This window comes from Dermacentor andersoni, chromosome 4 (genome assembly GCF_023375885.2).
Source record: "Dermacentor andersoni chromosome 4, qqDerAnde1_hic_scaffold, whole genome shotgun sequence".
In the NCBI taxonomy this organism is placed as follows: domain Eukaryota; kingdom Metazoa; phylum Arthropoda; class Arachnida; order Ixodida; family Ixodidae; genus Dermacentor; species Dermacentor andersoni.
The window spans coordinates 91689877-91715204 of NC_092817.1; the positions used below are offsets into that span (position 1 = coordinate 91689877).

At 41.3% G+C, this 25328-nt stretch overlaps 1 protein-coding gene across 3 annotated transcripts; it reads left to right on the top strand.

The window, feature by feature from the left end:
- Positions 1–205: 205 nt before the first annotated feature.
- On the top strand, positions 206–24359 carry Ak3 (Adenylate kinase 3). 3 transcript variants are annotated; one of them, XM_055074033.1, is made up of 5 exons: positions 206–291; positions 641–846; positions 2918–3045; positions 9676–9867; positions 10686–24359. In XM_055074033.1, the coding sequence occupies exons 1-5, from the start codon at positions 287–289 to the stop codon at positions 10857–10859; spliced, it is 705 nt and encodes a 234-aa protein (XP_054930008.1). In that variant the 5' UTR covers positions 206–286; the 3' UTR covers positions 10860–24359. The 3 variants fall into 3 exon arrangements, with proteins under 3 accessions (XP_054930008.1, XP_054930007.1, XP_054930009.1); XM_055074032.2 differs by having other exon boundaries at positions 213–522; positions 611–846; XM_055074034.2 differs by having other exon boundaries at positions 213–522; positions 611–846; positions 21271–24359.
- Positions 24360–25328: the final 969 nt, after the last annotated feature.

The window sequence follows — 25328 nt, forward strand, 5'->3', positions numbered from 1 at the left end:
GGAACATAACGAGCAATTTTTTATTGTAAATGTTTATAATAAACTAAATTCTTTTTTAAATTTAGGCGCATTAAAAGTCGTTTTTTTCTGAGAGATTGTGTTTTGAACATTTTTGTACAATTTTCACATCAGCGTGCTTTGATGCATGGTTTCATGTGGTTTCATTTTCATTGGTTTCATTTGCCACATTTTCTTGGCAGTTGTCTCCTAGGCAGCTGCAGAGCCGGTCGCAAGAGGCGGCTCCTTGGAGCCGTAGCGGGAATCGTCGAGCCGGTCTAACCGCGAGATGAAGTTGGTAGCTTTGGCGCTTTGGTGACACCACTTGTAGACTCATAGCTGACACCATTTTTTTTTCAGCGTGGTGTGATCACACCAGGCGGGAGCAGTGTTTACATAGCGCTTCATTTAAACAGCGTCGACAATTTTAAGTCAAGCGGTTAGACTAGCTAGTTTCGCACCAAGCTGCCCTATGCAACGTCCCGTCTCGCAAGACGATGCCGCCACAATCAAATTGTCTCTGCGGTCAGTAGTTTCCGCGACAAGCTGATACAGACGCGGTCTTCGCCGGCGGTACGCTGAGTTGAAACGAATATCTTACTTTCTTCGTCAGCTACAGTATAGAAATTGGGATTTCTGGCAGGGAGCCGGAAAAGACAGCGACGCCGATGGCAACGAAGGTGTTCCGTGCAGTCATCATGGGTCCCCCGGGATCGGGCAAAGGCACGATATCGGAGTGGATCGTGCGAGATTTTGCACTCAAGTACCTCTCTTGCGGAGAACTTATGCGCCAGAACGTGCGGAATAAGACACAGCTTGGTCTGGAGATGGCGCCTCACATGGAGAAAGGTAAGACAAGCCAACATTCGTCTAGGTCTCCTCTTTTGTAGCAATTTGAAATATTTCCCTTTTAACACAGACTGCGCACGCTAACAGGTATATAATGCTTGGTTTCTTTTTAATCTTGGGTTGTCGTTATCTATACTGCCTGCTTCGGCGCGCAGCGAAAGTGACACCCGAAAGTGATCGTCCGAAAATACGTCTCTCTCGCACTTCCATTTCCCGGTAAGAAATATATAAACGCTTTCAAGGGGAAAGCGTTTAGCTGGAACTTGCTAGCAGAAACTGAAGTCCAACTGTATACTAATTGCTCAGGTGTCCACTACAACGATTTATTTTCTCCTGGAAACGTCTGCCAAAAGTTCGTTCTGCATCCTGCGTGTGTCCGACAGGTGGAAAAAAAATCACTGCTGATATATGGCACATTTGTAGTTTTCTACAGAGAGAGATGCAACATTGCAGTTAAAGGCAATGAAATGTTAAAAACCATTTTACGTACAGCTTAAGCGCATTGATTGTAGCACCGTGCATTCCTCTTTTATATTAATATTATGCAGAATTCACGTGGCGTGTAGCATTTAAAATTAACGCTATAATCAATAACTCAATAGTATGTCCTTACATGAAAGAAGTTGCAATAGCTTGGAGCTCTTTCATTGTTAATGATTTAACTACGTGATTTCAACAGCAGTACTCTCTGTAAAGGGAAAAGGAAATCGAGAGTTTTGCATCATCTCACTTGTTTTGTGTAAAACACCGTCATAAAGAAACAGGTGAGACCTACCACTGAAAAAAAAAAAGACATTTTGGCTCTGCTTAGGAGCCTTGTTTGCATTGAAGCCACATGACATGGGCGAGGCCTTAAGTAGGCGTTAATGGATGGTGCAGGCATTGTCACAACCAGCCATAACAACAGAAATCTTTCTTTCGGTTATGCCTGACAGGCATGCACAATCTGTCTAAGCATGCATAGTTATGGTCTCTCGCCCATCTTTCATGGCTTTAATTTGAACAAGGCTTCTGTTGTGGAGTTCTAATCTGTGCATAAATTTGTCTTGAACTTATATTGTTAGTATCACCTTTTTAACAAAATGAAATAAAAGAACAGAAGTTTTTGCTCCCAAAAATCTCATTAGTGGCATGATTTTGTGTGAAATCCAGTACTGTCGAGCTCGGCTAGAAAGAAGGCATGGGGCCACTGTATCTTTCACAGTTATTCCTCTTCCTTCCTATGTGTAACTTTGGGACCGAGGCTGGGACTGCAAGCTTCTGTGGCATGATCATTATTGCCTATGTGCATGGGACAAACCCAGATAAACGCAAATAATTTATTGGTATATGAAGTCGTATGTTGTGGTAGCTGTTATGCTTTCATGAGTACATGTCAGCTACCCTAGCTGCATACTGGGCTAGAAGTTAGGCCAGATAACTGCACAATATGCGTAGGAGGATGGGACAGAGCCATAGTGCACAGGATGAATGCAGCCAGAAACTTTTGTTCAGATGCACAGAATTGTAGAAAACATGGTAGTAACAGAATACAAAAAAAGAAGAAAAAGAATCCCGGGTAAGTGCTTGGTACCATGCATAATAAGGAAAGAGGGAAGTGCTACAAGTGTCATTGAGGCAAGCCAACTCGCCATAAAGAGCAAAACTGCAGTTAGCTGACACACTGATCTCGATTATTGTTAATTTCAAAGGTGTCAGCACTGTCCTATGATTACATATGTTTCTTTAGAAATAATACATATATGCTAAAAGAATGGGATGCCACCATATTTTAAACAGATACTTGTCATGCCTGATCTCCCCATCTTGTTTCCTTTTGGGCTTTATTGTAGATCCTCCTTAAAAAGATGTAACATCCGACACAAAAATACCTTCATTATATCCTGTATTTGTTATTGGCATGTATTCATTACATGCTGACATCAGTTAGAAACATTTTAGCTCTGCGTCATTATATCTGATAATTTGTTATCTTCGTATCCATTGTATAGATATTTGACTGTATACTACGAACATGTTCATTTGCACGTACCTGTTATCACAACTGGAATCCTTTCTGCCTCATTTCCAGGGCACCTGGTACCTGATGAGGTGGTCACGAAGTTTATCCTTCATGAGATCAACAACACCTACAAGAATGAACATTGGCTGCTTGATGGTTTTCCTCGCACTGTGCCACAGGCAGAAGCACTCTACAAGGTTGGTAGGACCACATTTGCAATGTAGTAATACACTTACACTCCTCATAACAAGACTGGACCAGCGAAGCTTACTTTGTTCTCATTATTGTTCCTGTGCTAAATTCATTGCTTTGCCAAAATCAAAGCATGCTTGTTGCATTATTTACAGTACACATACTATTTGAACTTAATTTTAATCTTTACTTTTCATCCAAGATCATGTACAGATAACTGTCAGTAAAAAATTACCTCTGTATATATAACAATTACATTAGTGCACACGTGGAGCATGCGTAAACGCTAAATGCAGTAAAACAGCTTTATAACGAAATTGCTTCGGTCCTCCAAAATTCTTCATTTTACAGGTCACTTGGTTGTAAAGGTCGCGCACCATACCACTTGTAATAAAACAGGCTAAGCATGACCCCCGAAAATAAAAATTTAAGATGAATCAAGGTTAACTTTCTGAAACAAGTCACAGTTTTCTTCACATGTTGTCCGATGAAATGTGCAACTGTATGTCACCTTATGGAATCAAGGTTAACACCATGGTTTATGGTGAAATGGGTAGCGATGCAAGGTACAGCGGCAGTGCATTGAATCCGCTATTGCCTGCCTAGTCGCCAAAACTCGGTTTGTCGGCAGGCTCTTGGCCACTATTGCCCTAGTTAACATGCATCATCTCACTGTCCTGTTGTTGAGGGCTTCGACGATGCCGTTGGTCATCAGTTCTGAGCAGATCATCCCATTATTTTCAAGCGTGAGGTATTTATCAGCCAAGATGTATTCATGTGGCATAGTTGTCAACAACTAGGGCAACTTTCTGGTTCTGCAGCAGCATCACTTTCTCCATCTGCAAAGTCAGATATGGAACAACTCTGCTATCACCCAAACTTCTTTATTGGCCGTATAACCAGCCAGGAGCCTATGCACACCTTTGAAACACCATGGTCTCACAAATTCTCCGGCTGCAAGTGGCTTCAGCTTCACTGTACTTGTGGTGTTACAACCAAACATAATGGTTAAGCATTGTTTTGACTTCTTGCCACATGTGCAGCAATGTGTCCATCTTCTTTTAAACTGTACGTCGGGGATGATGGGAAGGTGTAGGATGTGAGGGGGGAACCATAGCAACAGCAGTGTTCGGACACTCCCACGCAGTGTTTCTTTGGATGTCGACCAGCACTCACTGTGTGCATATACCGCTGCTCAGTAAGGGATACTGAGGGCAATGGTGGTGCTGCTACGTGTGTTCATCGCAAAGCAACAAATGAGCAGTCTGGGATGCCTAAATTCCTTTGTTGTATAGCAGGTGACTTTGTTGTAGTGGCCTTTGCTGTAGAGGTGTTTGCAATACGTATGAAATATTGGAATTTGGCTGGGACATACAGAATCTTTTGTTATACATATCATTTCATTGCAGAGGTGTTCATTGTCAAGGCATTTGACTGTATACGGTGTACGTCTTAGTATACGGCGTGCACAGTGCACATACTGCTATATAATAGCACTGTGCTACAGTTGCACCATTTTTCTTCGTTCTGGTATATGCCAGGTGGATATATTTTTCTGGATATATAGGTCGCACTTACCAACAGCAGTGATTGCTGTGTTGAGCCACATCATCGGCCTTGTACAGGAGCTTAACATAGGCATAGCTTAGTAGACTTCAAATGCGTGAGAACGATGCCACTAGCTGACATGATTAAATGTTTTGGGGTTGTGTTGGGTTGGCCATACACTGAGCACTCTTATGTTTCAACTCCCACGCCAAGCACTCGGATACAGAAAAGCTTTTCCAATTCACACTGGCAATCCACAGACGCCGCTGCTCTTCAAGTGAAAAACAATGCAGCCAAAACGTTCACAGCACATACACCGTGACTGGTGACGCATGTTGCATGTTTGTGCAAGCCAGGGCAAATTTCCGCATGCTGTAGATACTGGCTATGCAATGGCTCTCTGACGACCTTGTATGAGCTGACATCACATTTCTCAGAGAATGGGGTGAAACATCTGCGAGTTGTTCCTGCAGTGCACGACAACAACACGCTGAAGCAGCATTGTGCCAGTTCACACAGGCTGGCGAGGAGGAAAGGCCCGAATTGCACCGCTTGCCAGACTTTTCTTGATCACCTGACAAAGTCTGTAGCTCAATGAACATACGGAGTGGGCACAACCCTTATGCAGCTCATACAGAGACGTGTGACTGAATTGGATTACAGAAATGTTTAATGCCAATGATAATAGCTTGTCACTACTGTGCATTTAGTTTCGTACTGGAACCTAATGCACATGTTATTTTTTGAGAAAAAAAATGTTTTTGTTAGAACCAAATAAGTACGGTAATATCAGTTATTGTTACGTTAAGTAGGTTGCAGAAGATTGCCTATTTACTATCAGGAACCCTTGCTGCCTTCTTTAATGACTGATTAAAATTATTTGTAAGTATTCGATTGCGAAGACAAAAACATGAGAAAGAATAATGCCATCTTTTCTCCTACGATCTTAGAATGACGTGGCAATGAGAGTCTGTGGTTGTGCTGAACTTTTGAATTTATCTGTTAATTAGTAAGGTGTTGTTTATTTAAAGGTTAATAGACAGTATTCATAAATACCTAAATCAGTTGTTTCTTACTATGCAATTGTTGTTTATCATTCATATAGGAAGAAAAAAAGGAAGCCTTTAAAACAATAAAAGTGGCACATAACATGTATGTGGGCAGCACAGTGGCCTTTTTATCAAATGGAATCAGTGGAATCAAATGAAAACAATGGAATCAAATAGTAGAATTGAATGGAAGTAGAATTGAGCCATTAAAGGGCCCTAAGATACTTTATTGTTTTTAGTGAACTAAAGGACAGCACACAGAACTTGTGTTTGTTACAATATAAACCATATACAGCAATCTTAATTCTTACTCTTACAATACAAAAATGTTTATCTTTGCTTAACCACTGCTTTGTTTACACTCATAATTAACAACATAATTTCACCATCTGGTCCACATCATTCCAGCAAAATGCCTAGCATCCTTGTTTGCTCTGAAGTTGATGATATTAAACAAAAGCAGTCCATGTGTCTTCAGTGGCTCGCGTATCTGATGGGAAAGCCATCAGATATGCAAGCTGCTGAAGAATCTTTTTTTTTTGATGAATGAGGCAAGCAAGGATATCAAATACTTTATTGAAACATGTGCGCAAAAAAGCGAAAAGCATGCACATTTTTTTACACTGGCAAGATTTCCTTTCATTGCTTGAGACTGCCTTCAACTGATGTGAGATGAACACTTAAGTGATTGATTTGGTTGATTGATTGAGTTTAATAATTCAAAGGGACTAAGGATCTATAAGAGATGCCATAATCGATGGCTCTGGATTATTTTTGACCACTTGAGGTCCTCGAATATGCACCAAAACTTGGTACACAAGCATTTTTATGTTTTGTTCTCAACATACAGTTACTACGTCTGAGAATGGAACCCATTACGTTGTGCCTAGCAAAGAAGAATGCCATAGCAGCTTGGCCATTGAAGCAGGTTTCTGTAATTACTTTGCAATGATGGAGTATCCAAGTGATGTTTGGTTGGGTTATGTTGTTGCTCTTAGGGGCTGAACAACCTTAGTGTTTTGCTTTGTGTAGGAAAAGTTAAATATGGAATGACGAACTTGGAAAGGTGCAAATAATACAGGTTGTTCAGGGCTGACTTAAGTTCCACTGTTGACAACTATTGTATAAGCCAGAATATAGGTCGAGTGGGAATGTAGGCTGACTCTGTACTTGAATTGAAAGAAAAGGTGAACAAAAAGCTAGCTAAAACACGTTTGTTTTCACAACGACACTAGCTTTACAACGAAGTGACTGCACTATAGCCGATAACGAGCGCACACGAAGCTCCTGCACAAAGTTGTCAAATGCGTCCTCAAGCAGTTGATGCACTACACAATGCCCAGGATATCAAGTTTGGCGTGGGTTGCACACCGACAATTTTCCTTTTTGTGCCCACCAATGTTGAATGCTTTTTTCAGAAATGCCAAGTCGGCACTGAATGGCTTTGTTGCCACTTGCTATGCCGATGTCTACAGCTTTTATCTTGAGCGCCACTGAAAACTGACTCTGTATGGGGTTACTTGTCACTCATCAGATAAAAAAAAAATCACACACTAGGTTGATCGGAACAGTGCACGCAAAAAGACACAGCAACATGAAAAAAAAGAAAAAAGACATGCATGCCATAGTTTGCCACATGACAACTCGCATTCTGCTAAAGATGGCAATATATGACGATGGGTTGCTTAGCTCTTTCTGTACCACTAGAGGTATGCTCATTTTTTATGATTTTATGTTTTAATATTTGATTTCATGATGGATTAGTCGCAACGTATACCGTGACACATGATATTATAGCCTCATCACTAGTGTTTTGAATGGATGTAAAGCAGTAATGATTGCGCAGAGAGTTATTTTTAATTCTTATGTGAAACTTCAAAGAAGTGCCTCAAGTAACATGAATAAAAGTAATAATTTGCTATATTTAGTATAGTACTCATAGTAAAAAGAAATTGTATAAAAATCATGTACCTGGCTCCTAGTTTTCAATTTCTGTAAGTCGGACCACTAAAAATATTCAATATGAAGCTTTTTGGCGCCATTACTAGTCGGTGATGTCCATGTTATGCGGGAAAGCAGTAGCTTCGCAATTGTGAAAACGGGTAAGTTCCTATTGTGCAGGGAGCATTTGCTTTCACTCTTTGTAGCAGGCATTTGGTTCATTTTTTACTGCATTCTTTAGGCTTGCGAAGCAATGGTTGTCAGCTCAGGGAGCATGCAGAAGCCTTTCATCTTTGAATATTGCGTTCGGCCAGCTTTTCTGTGCAAGCAAGCTGGTCTGGTGTATGTTCAACTTACACTGTAACTTCCACGGGCTTTGTTTAGTTCCTCTACAGTACTGTACGGTAATGTGGAGAGTTTCACAGTATTTTATAGTAATGATAGTCATAGATAAGGGCACTTGCGTAGTCGGTGTTCAAAATGCATGTGATAAGACTGGTAGCCAAGCTTGGGTTGAAGGTCGGTCTGAAATCGGCTGCATGCTCTTGTGTAAGTGAAAAACCTCACGTGACGGGAAGATTGCTCTTAATAATTTGTAAATATGCTGCCTAAATGCTGATGGATAAAAGCAACACACAGTGGGGAAAATAAAGCTATACTAGATGTTAGTCGAACACAATTATCCAGATAACACGCACTCATGAGCATTTACCATTGCTTGAGACATCGTCAACTTTTTATTGACGAGTGTTGCCTACAGGCAACATACCAGAATCTTTTTTTTTTTTTGCCGAGTTTCAGTAATGAGTATGAAGTTACTGGCTAACTGTCTTCAGCCAACACTGAATGAAAGGCAGCAAGCGTCATTTGTTGGTTTAGAGCGGGAACGCTGGACAAGGGAGAAGTTTGGCACGCGACTTACTGTCTTTTGAAAGCAAGGTCAGAGGAGAGAAGCCGATGCAAGACATCCAGCTGCAATGGGTTCACTCATGTGATGTAAAGCAAACGAAATGTACACCTATGGTTCACATATGATGAGAGCTGTCTGTACTAATTGAAAATGAAGCCTTAGGTAGTTTGGGTGATGCCCATATTCAGTTTCCTGCTAGGAGTTTTCCCCCTATTGCTGAAAAAATTTCGGCAAGGATTTTTTTGTTTTTGCTATTTTGCTTATTATTGATGTGTTTCGCACATTTATATAGGAAATAAACATTTCTTCTCAGTATTATACGTCCAGTCCTTAAAGAGTTAAGAGAGCCTATACATTGGATCAGAAATTTAAACAACCCTACAGAAGCTTCTGTGCTTTCACTGCTGTTGTCATTTAAAAATTATGTTGCTGAGAGTCCCAAAGTGACCAAAGCGCAAATTTTGTGTAATTTTATTGAGGAAATGCTTGGAGCACTGGAGGATAGTTTTGATATGATACCTCCGGTGGAAATTTTATTGCGATAGCAATTATAAAGACACTCCAGGTGAACATCATGTCGGCGCACTGTGATGTTCCTCATAAAGTCCAAGTCCAAAGCAATAAGAGACCAGCCTGATCATGGTTTAATTTGTTGAGATCGAAAGTGAAGAAAGTTTTTGGGATGTGGGAAAAGAATTTTAGCAAAGACAGAATAGAGAGATTGTGTTCTGGTTAAGTGCCCACATTGGCTTGCATCTTTCAGATTTCGCTCATTAGCAGCTCTGTTAGGTAAGAGTACACGTTGCAAATAGAATATGAGGATGAATGCACTGCTTCTCTCAGATGCTTTAAAAATGCTGAATCTCTGCTATGACTTCACCTACTCCAAAAATAATGCTAGAGTATGTTCACAACAACGTGCCTTGTAAATTTCAGTATGCAGTACATTTTCATGCTCAGAATGGTTTAGAGTTATTTTAAGTCATAAGGTAATAACTCGGTTGAGTAGTTTGAGTTAATAAATAGTTAGTAGACATAGTGAAAAGGTATTGAGAGTGTGGATGAACAGTGCATAGAAGGGCACAGTTGGTTTCATGGTGTCACTATGCTCATCTAATGAGATGGCATTAGTGGCAGTACATGGGTCTTCAGTTCGTGCGATTACACCGCTTGTGCTTTGTTTACAGGACACAGAGCTGTCTTGTGTGCTGAATCTGGCTGTACCTGAGGAAGAAATCACGAAACGAATTGAGGGGCGCTGGATCCACGCTGCCAGTGGTCGAACGTACCACACGGAGTTCAACCCTCCCAAGGTGCCCTTCAAGGATGACGTCACTGGAGAGCCACTTGAGCAGCGTGCTGACGACAAACCTGCTACGGTGAGAGGCGAACCATTCAATTGTGCAAAGAGGGTAAAAACCACTCATCCAGCAATAAACAGGTGACTTGAAGCAAAACTTGCATTCTATGAGACAGTTGCCCTTGTCATCTTGCTAAGAGCTACCCTCTCAAATATTTTGAAACCATTTGGGCCTTTATCTTAACCCCAACAGCAGTTCTCATAAATCTTATGTACACTTCATTTATTTAACACACTGCGCTCACTACTTTCCTTTAAGGAATGCTATTTCATGCTGACATGTGCATGCAGTTTGTGACCTCAGTACTGGGAATGCAGCCTTTAAGAATGGAAATACAGTGATACACATAAAATAGGAGATGGTTATCGTCGGGAGACAAGATAAGACAAGATTAAGGAATTTTTGTTAATTGGTCTTCTGAAGCTCATTTTAGTGGCAAAGTATGCCTACCTTGCCTAGGAACTCATTTGCAAAAGTGTCACGTTTGCTGCACTCATTACATTTTATGAAACTATGGTCTAAAAAAGAAAGACCCTGTATAGTATTATTGCAAATTATTTAGTATACTCTGGCAATTGGCAGTGTGTTTTCAAAGGTTTAGAGGGTTTGGACCTTCAATATGGCAAGTCAAAGATGTCATAACAGCTACCATTGGCACTTGCACTGTATCCACAAGTGTCATCAGTATGGTTTGATTCGTCAGTTGAGTTTGGTCACTTTCATGTTTAAAAAGCCTCCACGAGCTACTCTGCTCAAAATGAACAGCGCTCGACACATGCGAGTAGCGTGACAGTGTGTGCCAAGTAACGTTGGTCACTACCTGCACCCGTCTACAGGTGCGGGCCCGTCTGGTGGCCTATCGAGCTCAGACTGAGCCCCTGCTAGCCTACTACGACAAGAAGGGCCTTCTGCACGAGTTCCACGGTACGAAGTCCAAGGAGATCTGGCCACATGTCTACAAGTACCTCAGCAGCGTTCGCAAGCCTGTCCGTGCACTGAGCTTAGACTGAAGGAGTGCGTCGCATGCAGTCGGTATTGGTGGTGGCAAGTCATGTCACATTGTTGACTGGTTGCTCCTTCAAAGAGGCCTTGGTGTCAAAACAGTGGACAGGCTTACGGCATGCATGCACTCCAAAATGTCATTCCTCATTGAAGAAGCCTTCTCGGGCGAGCCTTAAAACGCCGTAAATTAGCATCTGGCTAAAGGTCAGTGAAAATCGTGTTTTCTTCGGACTGTTAATGCGCTCGACTATGCTTAGGACAAGTTTTGATAAGCGAAATTGTTTGAGAAGCCTAAGAGTTGGACACTTCTGTTTACTTCCCATAAATTGAGGCACACTGTGCACACTGGCTAAGCCAGTGTGAGCAGTATTTCAAAAGGACTTGTGCACTTCCCGTGAGCGCAATATTTCTTTCTCATAATTCTCTAGAGTCTCGAGCATTGACACAATGACAATTGCTTCAACGAAGTGAACTAGATGTTATGCCACACAAAAGTGAGCATTTTGGCGAATACAGCCTCAGTATACAGTCACCGTCTGATTTTTCGGACTCCCTAGGGGCCGCGAAAACGTCAGAAAAATCGGGCAGTCCGAAAAAATGAATCTATACATTTTACTACCTCCCATGGCTCAAATTGCCACAGGCATGTCCGAAATAGCTTTGAAGGCGTGTGAGTACACTTACTAGGCCTATCGGTGCTCGTGCTGCGACAGGAGACGGCGGGTGCACGAGTGCATAATTAAGGAATACATACAGTGTTCCATGACAATTGCCCCCTTCCCATTCTTAGTATGCTTCACCGTGTAACGCCGCTGTATTGAGGTGAAGCTGACCTTTCGGAACCCGATTATCAGTGCATTTTGCTTTTGGAGGTTCGAAGCCATTGGCGAAGATTACAAAGGCGGAGTCTGCGTCATTGCTGACACACCGCTGAATTCTTTCAATGACAAGCACAGCACTGAACAGCAAGAAACTTGGTAGCGAACGTCGAAGCAGGTAGTCCTAGCGTTGCCACCACCACGGTGATCTGCACGCGAGAGTGTAGGTTCGCAGAAGTGACGTAATAAAAATGGCGGCGGAGGTGGTTTCGATTAATGCCGTTTCGGACCTGCGGTCATGGCAACAAGTTCGGAAAGTCAGATGGCTAGAGGTCTTTGTGTCCGAAATTTCAGACATTCTTATACATTGACTCAGTGAGGTATGTGGTGGTGGTGGTGCGAAGACGTCCGAATTATTGGGCATGTCTGAAAAATCTGGCTTCCTCAAAATCGGTCGTTGACTCTGGTTTTGTTTTAAGCTGAACATCTCGTATCATGATGATATACGAAAAGAACATTTTATTAAAGGAAGGCTGCTATAACTGTGAAATGTGGCAGTGGACAGTGAAGTCCATCTTGGATTCATACCACTATTAATATGGTTGCTCTTCTCGGGTGAACATTCTTGATCATATCACTTGCCCACTTAATTTTTTACACATTTCTGGTCTTCCATAGTTTGCAAGTTCAGTGTTTTAGTGATCTTATGTTTAAAAGCCCCTCAATTATTATCTTTTCTTTTTTCATGACTGATTCTTGTGGCGTAAGCTATAGTCTCAAGTTCCTGATGTTTTTTATTATCTTCACTGATGCTTCTGAACTGACATTTGGTAGAGCTGTTGGTATGTCGTAATTGTTGCTGCTTTAAGTGAAATACATACTACAAAGCTTTCCTGTTCGCTTTTCATTTACATCTGTTTGCGTGTGTGTGTGTTTCCATAGCAGTTCCTTTGTGACCTTGGCATGTTCTGGGCTTCGAAGTGTAGTTAAAGTTGCTCAAAAAAGAAGTTGCCCAGAAAAGAAGATTAATGAATGGTTATACAGTGAATCGACACTGTGCTCCTTAACAATCATGGCTAAGATGTGTTCATGCTTATTACTTTTTTTCACATTTGCATTTCATTTCATAGTAGTATAGTGCTAGAACATTGGGGTCTGCATTTGGCGTCTGGATTGTGGAGCAATGTTTCTGCAAAAGATTTATAAATGCTTTCAGGGTACTTGTTCCAACAGTTTCGAGCTCAGATTGAGGTAGCTCGAATTTAAATATAATGATTGGTTGTAAGCCATTAAACTTGAGTCAGTGTTGTAATTAGGGCTTGCTAGTGGTAGTGTGTCAGTAGCAGAAAAATAAAGTGCTTAATGTTGCCCTGTTTTTAACCCCTTAACTGACGTGACAAGAAACTGCACATATATACAAGTGTGCAAAAACTGCAGAAATTTCACAATGAGTTAACTTGCTATCGGCATCAGAGGATACTAGTTGTGATGACACGAAACCTCGTCACCGGCAGTTGAGGGGTGCCCCTCAGTGATAAATTTTGAAAAACATTTGTAAAAGTGCGTAACTTTTTTTTGCCCCATCTGCATATTTTGCAGAAACTTTTTCTAAAAAATATGATACCAGTAATGCCTATTGCATTTTTACTGGTCTTGTTAGAAAAACACACACACACACAAAAATAGAAAAAGTAATCAGTCATCAGCAGTAAGGCGTTCAAGGTTTCTTTGTCCACATTTCAGGTTTTATTGATTGGTTTTAGAGATGCAAATCTCAGTTACTTTCTCATCATGCTGTCACTTTTCTGTCACTAAAAAGGATTGAAATCACAAATCTATTGCAAGTTCAGAACTCTGTATTGCATATTTATCCTTAAGCCTTCAGCAAGTTGCATGTGTTAATCACTGCCTCTTCCTTTTCAAACTGTTCACTTCCAAGTGTGTGCAATGCATGTAATTTTCATTGCTGTTGTCGTAACTACAGAATGCTTGATGTGGATAGGGAACTTGCATGCTAAATGTGTTTATGTGCTTTATACAGTGTAATCTTATGCGTCCTGTTGTGTTTGACAGCGTATCTTTAGTCATTTTCAAGTGGCATACTTACTGTAGGTACACAATGAGTACAGTGAAAGAGTACAGAATACAACTGAAATGAGCAGAGAGACAATGTAAAAAAAAGCTTTTTTCCACTTGTAGGGGCAGAGGAGTGATTCAACGCCTTCGAATGTCAGGCACAGAGTAGTTTTTATCAGTGTTTTATAAGCTGTTTGACAGCATTGTACACCATCTGGAGCTATGTCCAGGGGTGTGTGCTTCCACTGTGCTGTTACATAGTTTCATACTAGTTAAGACCACAGAGTTTACACTGCAGTTTTTATATGCAACGTTATAATGAGAATTTCATAATTTGTGTAGTTTAGGGGTTCACTTTACAGTTTAGGGATCTGTATGTGATAGTGTTAGGAGCTTGTGGAATTTAGGCACATGCTGTCGTAAGCTGTGGAGTTCAGGCTTTATGTAATATTGTATGAATACATCTGTATCGTTAGCTTGTTTCAGTAATGTGACTGTAAGTTGCATGGGTAAAAAAAAATTTATTGAAACTTTGTTAGTTAAGCTGAGCACATTGTAGTGAGGTGTTGACTGTGTGGAATTTATTTTTGATGCATTTCCATACATCTGTTCCACACTGCAGATTGCCCATATCGCCAGCGTGGTTGAATCATGTTATGTGAACGCGCAGTAGCAGACGAAGTAAAACTTGCATCTATATTGCTCATAGCTGAACCTTGAAACAGCAAAACTAAAAATAATAGAGTAAGAGTTATGTACTATATTAGAGCACTTTCTTGTCTACTTGTAACATTTAATGACTATCATAAATTTTTGCATTTGTACTCTTGTTTTAATACATGGATAGAGCCTTTCTTTTTTGATTAGAATTGAAAACTTGGAAGTAAGCAATTTATGTGAATCTAACATCAGCTGTAGGGTGGAATGCAGTCAAGTTATTGTTATCATATTTGCAGGAATAAAATGTTAAAGGAGAGGAGATTCCCTGCTCTGAGAAAGTGGAGGGAAACAATTTTTTTTGTGTGATTATAATATGAATCACCAATTTTTAATGAAACTCTAGCCTTAGATACCAAATTTAACATTTTATTATGGCAGTGGGATGCATGACCTGCCACTGAACAATCAGCTCAATCCACCTCAATTTTCTTGCAATTCTTTGAAGGTTGCTGCTTCTGCTGGGCCAGTGAGGTTAGAGAACTGGTTTGTGCACTGTATCATGAAGCTGCCTCACATAGTTCTACTTCAGTTTGTTTGCACATAGGATCTTGCATTTTTACGGAAGTTTGTGGTAGCACACTTATACTCTGTTGTTTTAACTCTACATGAAAGCAAAAGGCTGCCTTTTTTCCTCTGAGTTGTGTCAGAATAATGAGTGAATGTGAAATTAGTACAGAAAGGATGTAAAGGAAAGCTTTTCTCCCATTGTTGGGGCACTCGTCCAACACCTTTTTACTGGATACACCCTGTGTTGCTAACTGTATACTTTGCAGCCGTTCATCAGGCTGTATAAAGTTGCAGGCACCTAGCTAGCGGAATGTCAAGCTAGCAGGAAATGTGTTTATGTCGAAAATTTGCCCAGGAGCTTCCCAGAAACTGTTATAAAGAAGTTGTTGTCCTTATGAATACAAGTCGGCTTGTGAAAACGTTGACTGCAGGTTAAGGCTTCCCTTGTTATGGCCATAGTTGATCACTTCAGGTGAAAGCTCTGTGTTGTTTGATTTCATATGCTAAAAAAAAATATAGTGATTATCAAGAAGATCTTCACTGAGGTGACAAATTTCATGAACCACACTGTACTATGATGTGCAGGACAACCAGCAAAAGGGCCTAGAGTGCAGCTGGTGTGAGATAGGTGTTGCACCAGCCACCAATGCACAAGTCACTTTGTGTTGTGCATGCAACTCATGTGTTTATTATTTGTTCAGCAAAGTCAGCAAATGGATGTTACTGCTAGAAGGAACTTGCGGTGGATTTCATTGGTTGTTTTAGCACAGGTTTACTGCAGGTATTATACTTGTCATTTAAAATCATATCACTGTGGCAGATTCTCTCAGACTCTGACTGACCCTTACAGTCACTGATCCTCAGTTTTGGTTGAAAATTTAAGTAAGCATTGCGCAAGCTCCATGCCTTGGATGGATGAGCTTGTGTAGCTGAGGGTTGATGTAACTTAGCAATGTCATACAACTTCCTGGAAAACCATGATGTCTGCTTCTCTTGATGCCAAGGACCTTATTTTGGTGGTGGGAGTCATTAAAATGGTGGATGAATCAACCAAGTTGTAGCATTGGTAATAATGTAATGACAGTGATGACGTGGTAGCCATATGAAACACTATGGCATATGGCAAGCCTTTATTAAAAAAAAGAAAGACTATAACAAATAAAATGAGTGGAAATTAGAGGTTGTTTCAGCAACTGGCTGCATATGGCAACATCTGCAGTTGCCATGGGTTTTTTTAATGGCGGGCACAAATTTGTAAAATTCAAGCATTTCACGTACACAATTAAACTGCTGTAAAGATAAAATTAAATCATGTTTCTTGCATTCATTCATCTAAGACAGAAAATTTTGGCAGAGCGCATCTCACGACGAATGTCGACGTCAGTGCGATTATCACTGAAGGTATGTAGCGACAGACCGCATTGCCACCTCCGAAGTGTGTCGTGTACAGCCCCTTACAGGTATTGCCAACTACTTGGTTCGATTTGTCTTGCACATAGCTAAACTCCTGCACCCTCTAACGAGTATTTTGTCGATGAAGCAAGGTTTTTCACTGCAAGGAGAAGCCTTTGCCAACTGGAAAAGGATCCTCCTATCAAGTCCTGTCTTAGCACTGTACTTGCCAAACAAGGAGACACGTATTACAGCAGACACCTCCTCCTATGGATTGGGTGCTGTGCTACAGCAGAAACAGCATAATGGCAACTTGTCAGTGGTCAACTGTGCTTCCACGTTGCTCACCGTGACAGTGTAGCACTACAGCCAGATAGAAAAAGGAGGCCTCGCTCTCATCTGGGCTTGCAAAAGTTTTCGTGACTACCTGCTCCGCAGATCTTTTTGACTAGAAATGGACCACAAACCTCTCACCTCTCTCTTTGAATCCAAGTCACTTGAAGAGTCGACTCCATTGACTCAAGTGAATGCGCATGTGACTGGTGCGCTACAGCTACAACATCGTCTACGTGCCGGGCAAATACCGCATTGTAGCCGATGCTCTTCAAAAGTCACCTTTGAAAGACGCGACATCATCCGACTTGGCCGGAGAGATCGAAGGCTACATTATGTGCGTGGTCTCAGCAATTCCTGTCTCAAGTTTTTACTCAAGCAGCTGAAACAAGAACAAGAGTCTGACACCATTTGTTCTCAACTACGCAGACTCGCTACCTCTGGTTGGCTATCACGTTGAGACCTCAATCCGATGCTCAAAGAGTACTAGAATCACAAAGACAGCATTGCAGATGCTAATGGCGTCTTGATGTTTAGTTCGCGTACCATATCACTGATCAAATTGCAAAGCCTAATCCTTCATCTGCTGCATGAAGGACACTTTTGTCGACAAGTGCAGAGAAAGAGCAAATGACTCAGTCTGGTGGCGAACGATTGACGCCGACCTAGACATGCACATCAGAGCTTGCCGTATGATCTTACAAAGTAGAACGAACAGGAAAATTCCTCTGCTTTCCACAGAGTTTGTGCAGTTTCGTGCATGGCCCCAGCAGAGAGTTGCAATGGACCTGTTCTGCCTTAATGTATACTGGTGGCTCATCATCATAGACTATCATTCGAGATTTGTCGAGATGGCTCAGCTTGGTACTCTCATAGCAGCAGTGGTGGTTGCCCACTGCACATCTGTCTTCTTGAGGCATGAGATACCAGAAGTTGTAGTCACCGATAATGGACCACAATTCTTGAATGCTCCGAGGTCCGTTTATTAAATCTTTTCCTGCAACTACAACTTTGAGCATGTGACATAGAGCCCCAAGTACTCACAAAGCAATGGTTTGGCGGAAGCTGCTGTAAAGATACTTGACCAGTCTTTGAAGAAAACAGGAGACCCCTACCTCATTTTGCTTGCCTACCATTCAAGTCTGCTCAAGCATGGTTACTGTCCAGCAGTGTTTCTGGTGAGCAGAAAATTGTGCACATCACATCCGGCAGTCACTGAGACACTTCTTCCCCGGCTCCCTAATTACAACAAGTTGCAGACGTTTGAAGAACAGTACTATCGAAAGCAAAAGGTGCACTCTGGGGGTCGCCACGAGGCGTGCACCATACCAGACTTACAGGACCATGTGGAAGTCTGGATCATCGACTTAGGGGAGCCAGCCACCGTTTAGCAGTTGGCAACAGAACCTAGGTGTATTAGGCTGTAGCAGATGGCACAACTGTAAGACGCAAGAGGAATTATCTTGTCCCATTGCCCTGAAGACCTTGGAGGAGAGGGAAAGAGGAAACTCCTGTGTCCCAAATTGATTCGTCGCAAGCTGCATGTACCGATCTGATGTGCTACCACACAAAAGGCAGCAGAGGTGTCGTACTGCCGAAAAGACAGTAGTATGACTGTCGACTCTTTCCGGAAAAAAAAAAAAGATATGCGACGTAGGTCGCCTTCTTCGATGGCAGAGTCACCAACTCTCAGAAGTTGAAGTGAATGAAGCTGATATGCCATGGGCCTTGCGCCCATGATGCATTCTGTCCAATAGCACATACTCAGTGGTCCAAGTTGAGTTAAAGAGATCCATTGAAAAGCATTACGTACCCAATGTCATGTACAGAGTGACCCAGGTTGGTCCGGTGGCTGGTTTCAAACCGAGTTCCTCTGCACAACAGCCAGATAATTTACCCATTAGACCATGGGCTATCCAGCGACCCAAGTTGGCAAGAAAACGGTTAGAGACCCAACCTGACAGATAGATAGGCAGACAGTCCCCTAAAAGTGCATGAAGTTCCTAAAGAATTATAATTGGATTAAAATGAATTCTGTGACAAAAACTACAAGGTGATATGTAATAAACGAGAAGAGATGGGGTTAACCGAGGGTCCCGATTTTTATTAGTGATATCATGAGAAGCCAACAAACACTGACACCAAGGACAACATAGGGGAAATTACTTGTGTTTAATAAATGAAATAAAGAAACCATAAATTAATGGAAATTAAAGTGGATGAAAAAACAACTTGCCGCAGGTGGGAACCGAACCCACAACCTTCGCATTTCGCGTGCGATGCTCTACCAATTGAGCTACCGCGGCACTGTTTCCCCATCCACTTTCTTGGGTATTTATGTGTCCTAGTAGAACCCTGGGAGTGTTAGCCAGCGCCATCACTCACATACCTTGGCGGCTGACGTGGAACGTCTTTCTTGCCGCAGGCGTCACGAGAACGTGATCTTTTTAGGTGAAGGCAACTGGTCAATAAACCCACACATGCTACCTGAAGTCATCAATGTTGCCGGATTCCCATCAAGCAGCTTAAGATCTGCTTGATGGTCCTGTTTAGAAAAATTGCGGAGTGAGATTTCTGGGATGAAGAAAATAAGGTCATGGTTAATGAATCTTAGCTGTAATTAAGGAACAGTTTCACTTAGGCTGCTGTTCAGCATATGTTTCTCTTCTTGTTTTTTTATGAATATGTATTTTCTGTAATAGGACTCACCTTTAACACCTGCATTGTGATTTGTCAGAAATTAGGAGCCCTTACAGTATTGTTCACAGGTTCATGTCACTGCCTACATTATGGGTAGTTTGTGCATGTTTTTGGCATCTTGTGCTTGTCTGTCCCATGTTGGCATATTATTGTATTTTTTACCTGACATCGAAATATAATGGTGCTGATCAGTAGCACAGTTGTCACTACATTGCTGAAAGCCATGCCTCTGCCATATTTTACACCGAAAGTAATAGATATCACCACAGTCTCCCTCCCATTTAGAACTGCATTTAAGCACTTAGCCTCTAACATTGGTGTTAATTGTCTGTGGTTGTCTATAAGGCTGTGGAACAAATTTCATCCTAAACAGGAAACAACATTGAGCCCTGCAGTTGCATAGTGTTTTGTGTGAGAAGCAGTCTTTTACTTTTGACTGACTTTTCTGTCAGCCAAGAATTGCATGCAGCTAAACTACACAAGGCCATTGGTGGGTTCTAAATGATGTGAGAACATTTGTAATCAGCACGGTTCTGGGATACGATACAGTAATAACTACTTATGACCACAGGATGTAACCCAGCTGCTACCACATTCACTTCACTGTTCTTTTTTGGCTATCTGTTCTTTCAAAGTGTATGAATAGATGAGCAATTCTCTGTAATGTTTTAATTTACTAATTAAATTGCTGAGACCTGTTCTTTCCTGTCACCAATTCTGCACGTGAAGTCTCCTTAACCTGCTATGCTCCTAAAAAAGTTTTTATTAATTAATAACAACATATGATGTCCACCTGAGTAAATCTGTGTTTGGCAGAGGAGAGGCCCAGAGTTCATATATAATAGTATAATAAAGTAGCAGTAATGGGTGGTGTACGCTTATCACACTTAATGCCCTATTAAAGAAAGTTATTCCTTGTATGCCAGTCATTACAAACCTGCTTTTGTGTATCATATCTTTTGAACTTGGAGCTTCACAGCTTGTCTGATGGAATGTTCTGAGCGGATTTCCCAATTTCATCGCCCGGAAAACATCTCTATGAGGTTTGAACCCGTCCTCCATGAAACTCATTGAAAGCCTGGTGCTGCCTCCCATGTCAATGTACTGAATGCCTGATACCAAAGTGTTTGTTCAGCACAAGTAAACTGTGACCAAGTTCTTTCATGCAGAATTGCCTGTTCAGTTTACTTGAGACAGTGTCCTCGAAATGTGTGCATAGGCAACTGCTTTGTGCTGTCACACTTTCCATGGAAATTAATGATGGTGTACTAGCTCCATGACTATGCCCAAAAGAATTATGACAACCCAAATGCACTGAAAATTTTACATACCTACCAACTTTTACCATTTTTATTGTAAAATGCCCGATGTTTTAGATCTTGTTTGAATTATTGTATTGACACTAATAATGCAGCCATTTTTTATTTGCAGCTAGTAGTCTATGGCAAAACTTAATTCTGAAAGGATACAAATACAGGCACTCACTGATTTTTGATAGCCAGATTTTTCGAATCCCTCGATTATATCCCCTCGATCCCTCTACATAAAGCTACAGAAACAATGCGTAGCAGCAACCAAGATTTCTGACACTGTTATGTGAATATTTAATGAATACATTTCATAAATATGTGTGGTGCAGACCATTTTTGCTGAGACTGTAAAGCAGAGTGCATGTTCACAGCATCCCTGCAAAACAATGCTTTCGAATCTTTAAATGGGCCCTGAAACACTTCTCTAACAAATTATAGAATGGCCTCACTATTGAAGGGCGTCTCACAAATCTCACACCAGACATTATATTTTCGTGTCCTCCAACTATAAGTGGAGTAACCACATCAATACCTGGCGTCCCCTCTCTTTACGTCTTCACTAGCGAGCCGGAAACTATACTGTGAGGGCAAAGCCAGGGGCTTTGCCCTCCTGAAAGGGCTTATCACCAGAAAGGCGAAAGGCTCATCACCAGAAAGGCAAAAGGGCTCATCACCAAAAAGGCGAAACGGCTCGTCATCGCACCCCGTGGCGGCCACAGTAGCCTATGCTACGCAGCATGGTGCTTCCATCTTGGAGGCCACGCACAGCAGCTGCCACTACACACAGTGCAAAGATGAAATTATTTTTCTGTCATTTCGAGATTGTAGACATTATATTTTTCATTAACTTAAAATTAGCAATTATATACTACTAAAAATGTTCTCGCGATCACGAAAACGAGGGAACAGCATTGGCGGGCCAACTGCTTTCAATGACGACATTGTGAATGCAAGAGAAAGCAACTCTTCGCCACTTTTGACATGAGATTGTAAATTCCCTGCTGCATGCAGTGCAGTATTATTTGGGTCACATGTTCACAGGAGCCTCGTTAACAAATTGGTAACAATTTTTTATGCTCGAAAAGTGTTTCAGGGCCCCTCAACATATTGAGTAATCAAATAATTTTATTATTCTGCACCAAATTTTAGTAATATTTAGGTGTGGCTCCATAGTACTGTCAAATTCTAAGAGTGGCAGGGCTGTTTTTGGTGTGTTTTCACGATAGTGTGACTCGTGCAGGCAGTGTAGGGCCTTTTGTTCAACCTGGCTAAAGCCCTGTCAAAGTTTTTCTTGATTTACTTGTTTTTGGGCATTGATACAACTGAGTCTTGCGTAAGATGAACTATGCTTAGCTGCTTCAGCTGCTTTTACTTCACGTGCTAAATAGTTAGCTGCCGGTTGTAAGTTTCATTTCTTAGTGGAATTTAACATAAATTTATGTCATAACATCCATCGCACAGTTGCATAGCACATTAGTGCCTGTCTTATTGCAATTCTTGCCCGTTACCAGCTCACTTATTAGCCTCCTCTTATGAGGCTGTTATTGACCCTCTTCATTATGTCAATGGTGTTGACTTGTGAAGGTTTATGTATCACCTGAATTGGGCTTGGCGACAATTTTGTTCTCCCATTTCAGCATCTCAGTCTTTTATGGTGTTTGCTGATTATCTTGATGTTCCTTGTATTGCATACTGGATGATGAAAGTCCCCCGCATTGGCTTGTGTGTACTGGAGAATAAGATGCACTCACAAATACATTGGTATGTGTAGTCATAACCAACTGAGTTTTGAAGGCCTTGCACTTGCCACATAGAGTATTCCCCCCATTGAGACTAATATTCTTTGTAGTAATCCAGGAATATTGTTTTGCATACGGTGCTCTCACAGTGATAAGAATAAGAAAGCAACCATTATTTATGCAGAAGCTGCACAGATAAACGAGTAGGTGGCATGGAAGATGCGAATGCAAAGATGATGGGACAGTGCATTTTTGTGTCTTCTTTTTCACCATGTGTCTCCCATTGGTTTATATTTGTGTGATTGCCTGTGAATTCTCAACTCTACTAAACACTATCATGACAAATTGCAGCTCAGACAAAAAAAATGTTTAAAGACTCTTCTGGTGTCTCAGATTACCTACGTCATTCTGAAATATATGCTAGGTTATTTTTGTTTCTCATAAATTGCATAATGTTCACTTTAAATAAGACACCTCCACCAATTTTATGGGTGCTTTATTGCGATGGAGAGTGCAGCACTTACAAAAGAAGTGTACATAAAAAACATATTGAGTGCATGTTTGTTATTACAGGCTGTCTAAGTATCCTTGAATTCAAAATTATGAGTACTAAGTGGCACAACGGTTGTCACTTGTCACTATGTCCACTATATATCTTTGCTTAAACTGTACACTCCTTTCGATGGCAGCATACTTGAAAAGTATGACCAATTTAGATTGCAGATTTGCGTAATACTGTTTTTGATGTTGTGAGCTAAGTCTCAATGCTTCATCTGATGTGAATGCATATTTTAATACATCTGAGCTATCAGAACTGAACTACAGCATCCCATGTAAGCACTGAGGCCATACAATATTTTTATACCGAGATGCTGCATTCTGGGAAAGAATCTTTTGCTGAAGTATTATATTATTTTACTTCATTATATTTTTACACTGACCTGCTACTGTATTTTAGTGTAGTCATTACATTTTGTTAACTGTTTCAGTTTGAATCAAAAGGTGAAGACCTTGTCGCTGGGCCTGCTGTTGTAGTGGTGTATTTTGCAGCCGATTGAATGTTTTTTTAGAAGTTGTTGCTATTATACTACTTGTTATCTTTTTTCACAATGTGTGTAGGCATGTATTTCAATACGGTGGTCATGTTGTGGCCATTCTTAAAGGGACACTAAAGAGAAACACTAAATATGATTAATAAAGCAATGAAGGGGGCTAGTTGGTGGATGTTCATGATTACACTGCACTTAGTGTTACACTTGACAATTTAAGTATAGGACAGGACGCGGACGTACATCCGCGTCCTGTCCTTCGCTTAAATTGTCAGTGTAACACTGAGCACAGTATAATCATGAACTAAATATGATTACACTGATAAAGGCATTCTTTCAAAACTTTATATCGTTAATTTCACACTAATATATAGTTTATTAAAAGATAAAATGAAGGTCAAAGTTCTATTTCTGTAATTTCACGCCGAAACTCCAGCACCAGTGTATGTCAGTGTTACATCATGGATTTCAGAGCATTGTTTTTTATACTAGAGCCGCCATGGCTTAATTAAAGTTCTTGAGTATTGTTAGGTTCCCTCTTTCACTCTTTTAGAGTACAATGGAGTCCATCACTACCGATAAAGAAAAACGAACTTGGCCCAAGTAGATGACATTGAAATCTATGAAATCATGGCAAGCCAGCGCGGAAACTTCAAGATGGTGTTGCCAGCTTTATCTCTACCTTTTTGTTACTGTTAGAACCGGAGTAACAGTGGTTATATCTTATATTTGTACTGTAAAAGGGTAATTCACTAATACAGCTCAAATAATTCTTTTTTTTTTTAGTGTCCCTTTAATATATATTCACTGGTTTGGGTTTTCAGAAATATTTTTTATTTTGCTGAATAAATGGTTAACACTGTAGGCTATGGTGACTGGTGCTTGCTATAGTTTTTATTTTCCAGTATGTAGTTGCGTCATTGCAAGTGAATTCTTTTCTCCTTGCCCCTGAAGTGCTAAAAACAAAATAGGTTGCAAACTCTTGTTTTGCACTGTTTGAAAACTGCGTGTGGCACAGTATTGGTCGTGGTGTACCCACCACGCCAGGTTAGTGGCTGGGTTGTTCTGCTTGCTGCAGATCACGAGGTCGCGGGTTCAGTCCTTGGCTGTGGTGAGTGCATCCCAGTGGGAGCTGAATGCGAAAAGCGCTTTTTGTGTGCCATTTTCGGTGGTTGTTAGTACAGCGCGGGCAGTCAGCTTATCTGGAGCCCTTTCCTACAACAGCTTTCATAACAGCAGTGCTGCCTCAAAATGTTAAAGTGTTTATACCGTTGAAGCAATCTCGGCAAAGCTGCAGGGTTAATAATTGTTGAATTTTCTTATTAGCAGCCTTTAAGTAGCACCTAATGAGACGAGGCATGCACCTGGTGGTTAGTGGATATATGACGTGACTTATATGGTCGGCTCCGAGGTCTTGCAGCTTGCGCGGGCAGGCAGGCACGGCCTATAAGTGCGTGTCACCTACCACGAGCAGTAATGACTGCTTTCTTTATTTTATAGCTAAAATTTCTTGGTGAGTTCTCCTGCAGAGTGCTGCTGGTCATAACAAACAGACAGACAGCCAGACAGGCGGACAAAGAACTTGAATGAGGTCTTGAGAAGCACCACACTTAGAGCAGAATCGCGGGCTGCTCCCACGTGGGGACGGGGAGGCCTAGCCTTGCCGCCGCATCGTGGGCTCTCTGGACAGCCCGAAGTTGTGGGAGAAGTTCGGAACTCTTGATTGCAGAGCTCCACTCCACCTCGGTGACTTGATTAGGTCCCCGTAACGAGGGGCACCGAAGAGCATGTGGTCTAAGCTGCTAACTGACCCGCAGTCCGGGCAGGTAGACT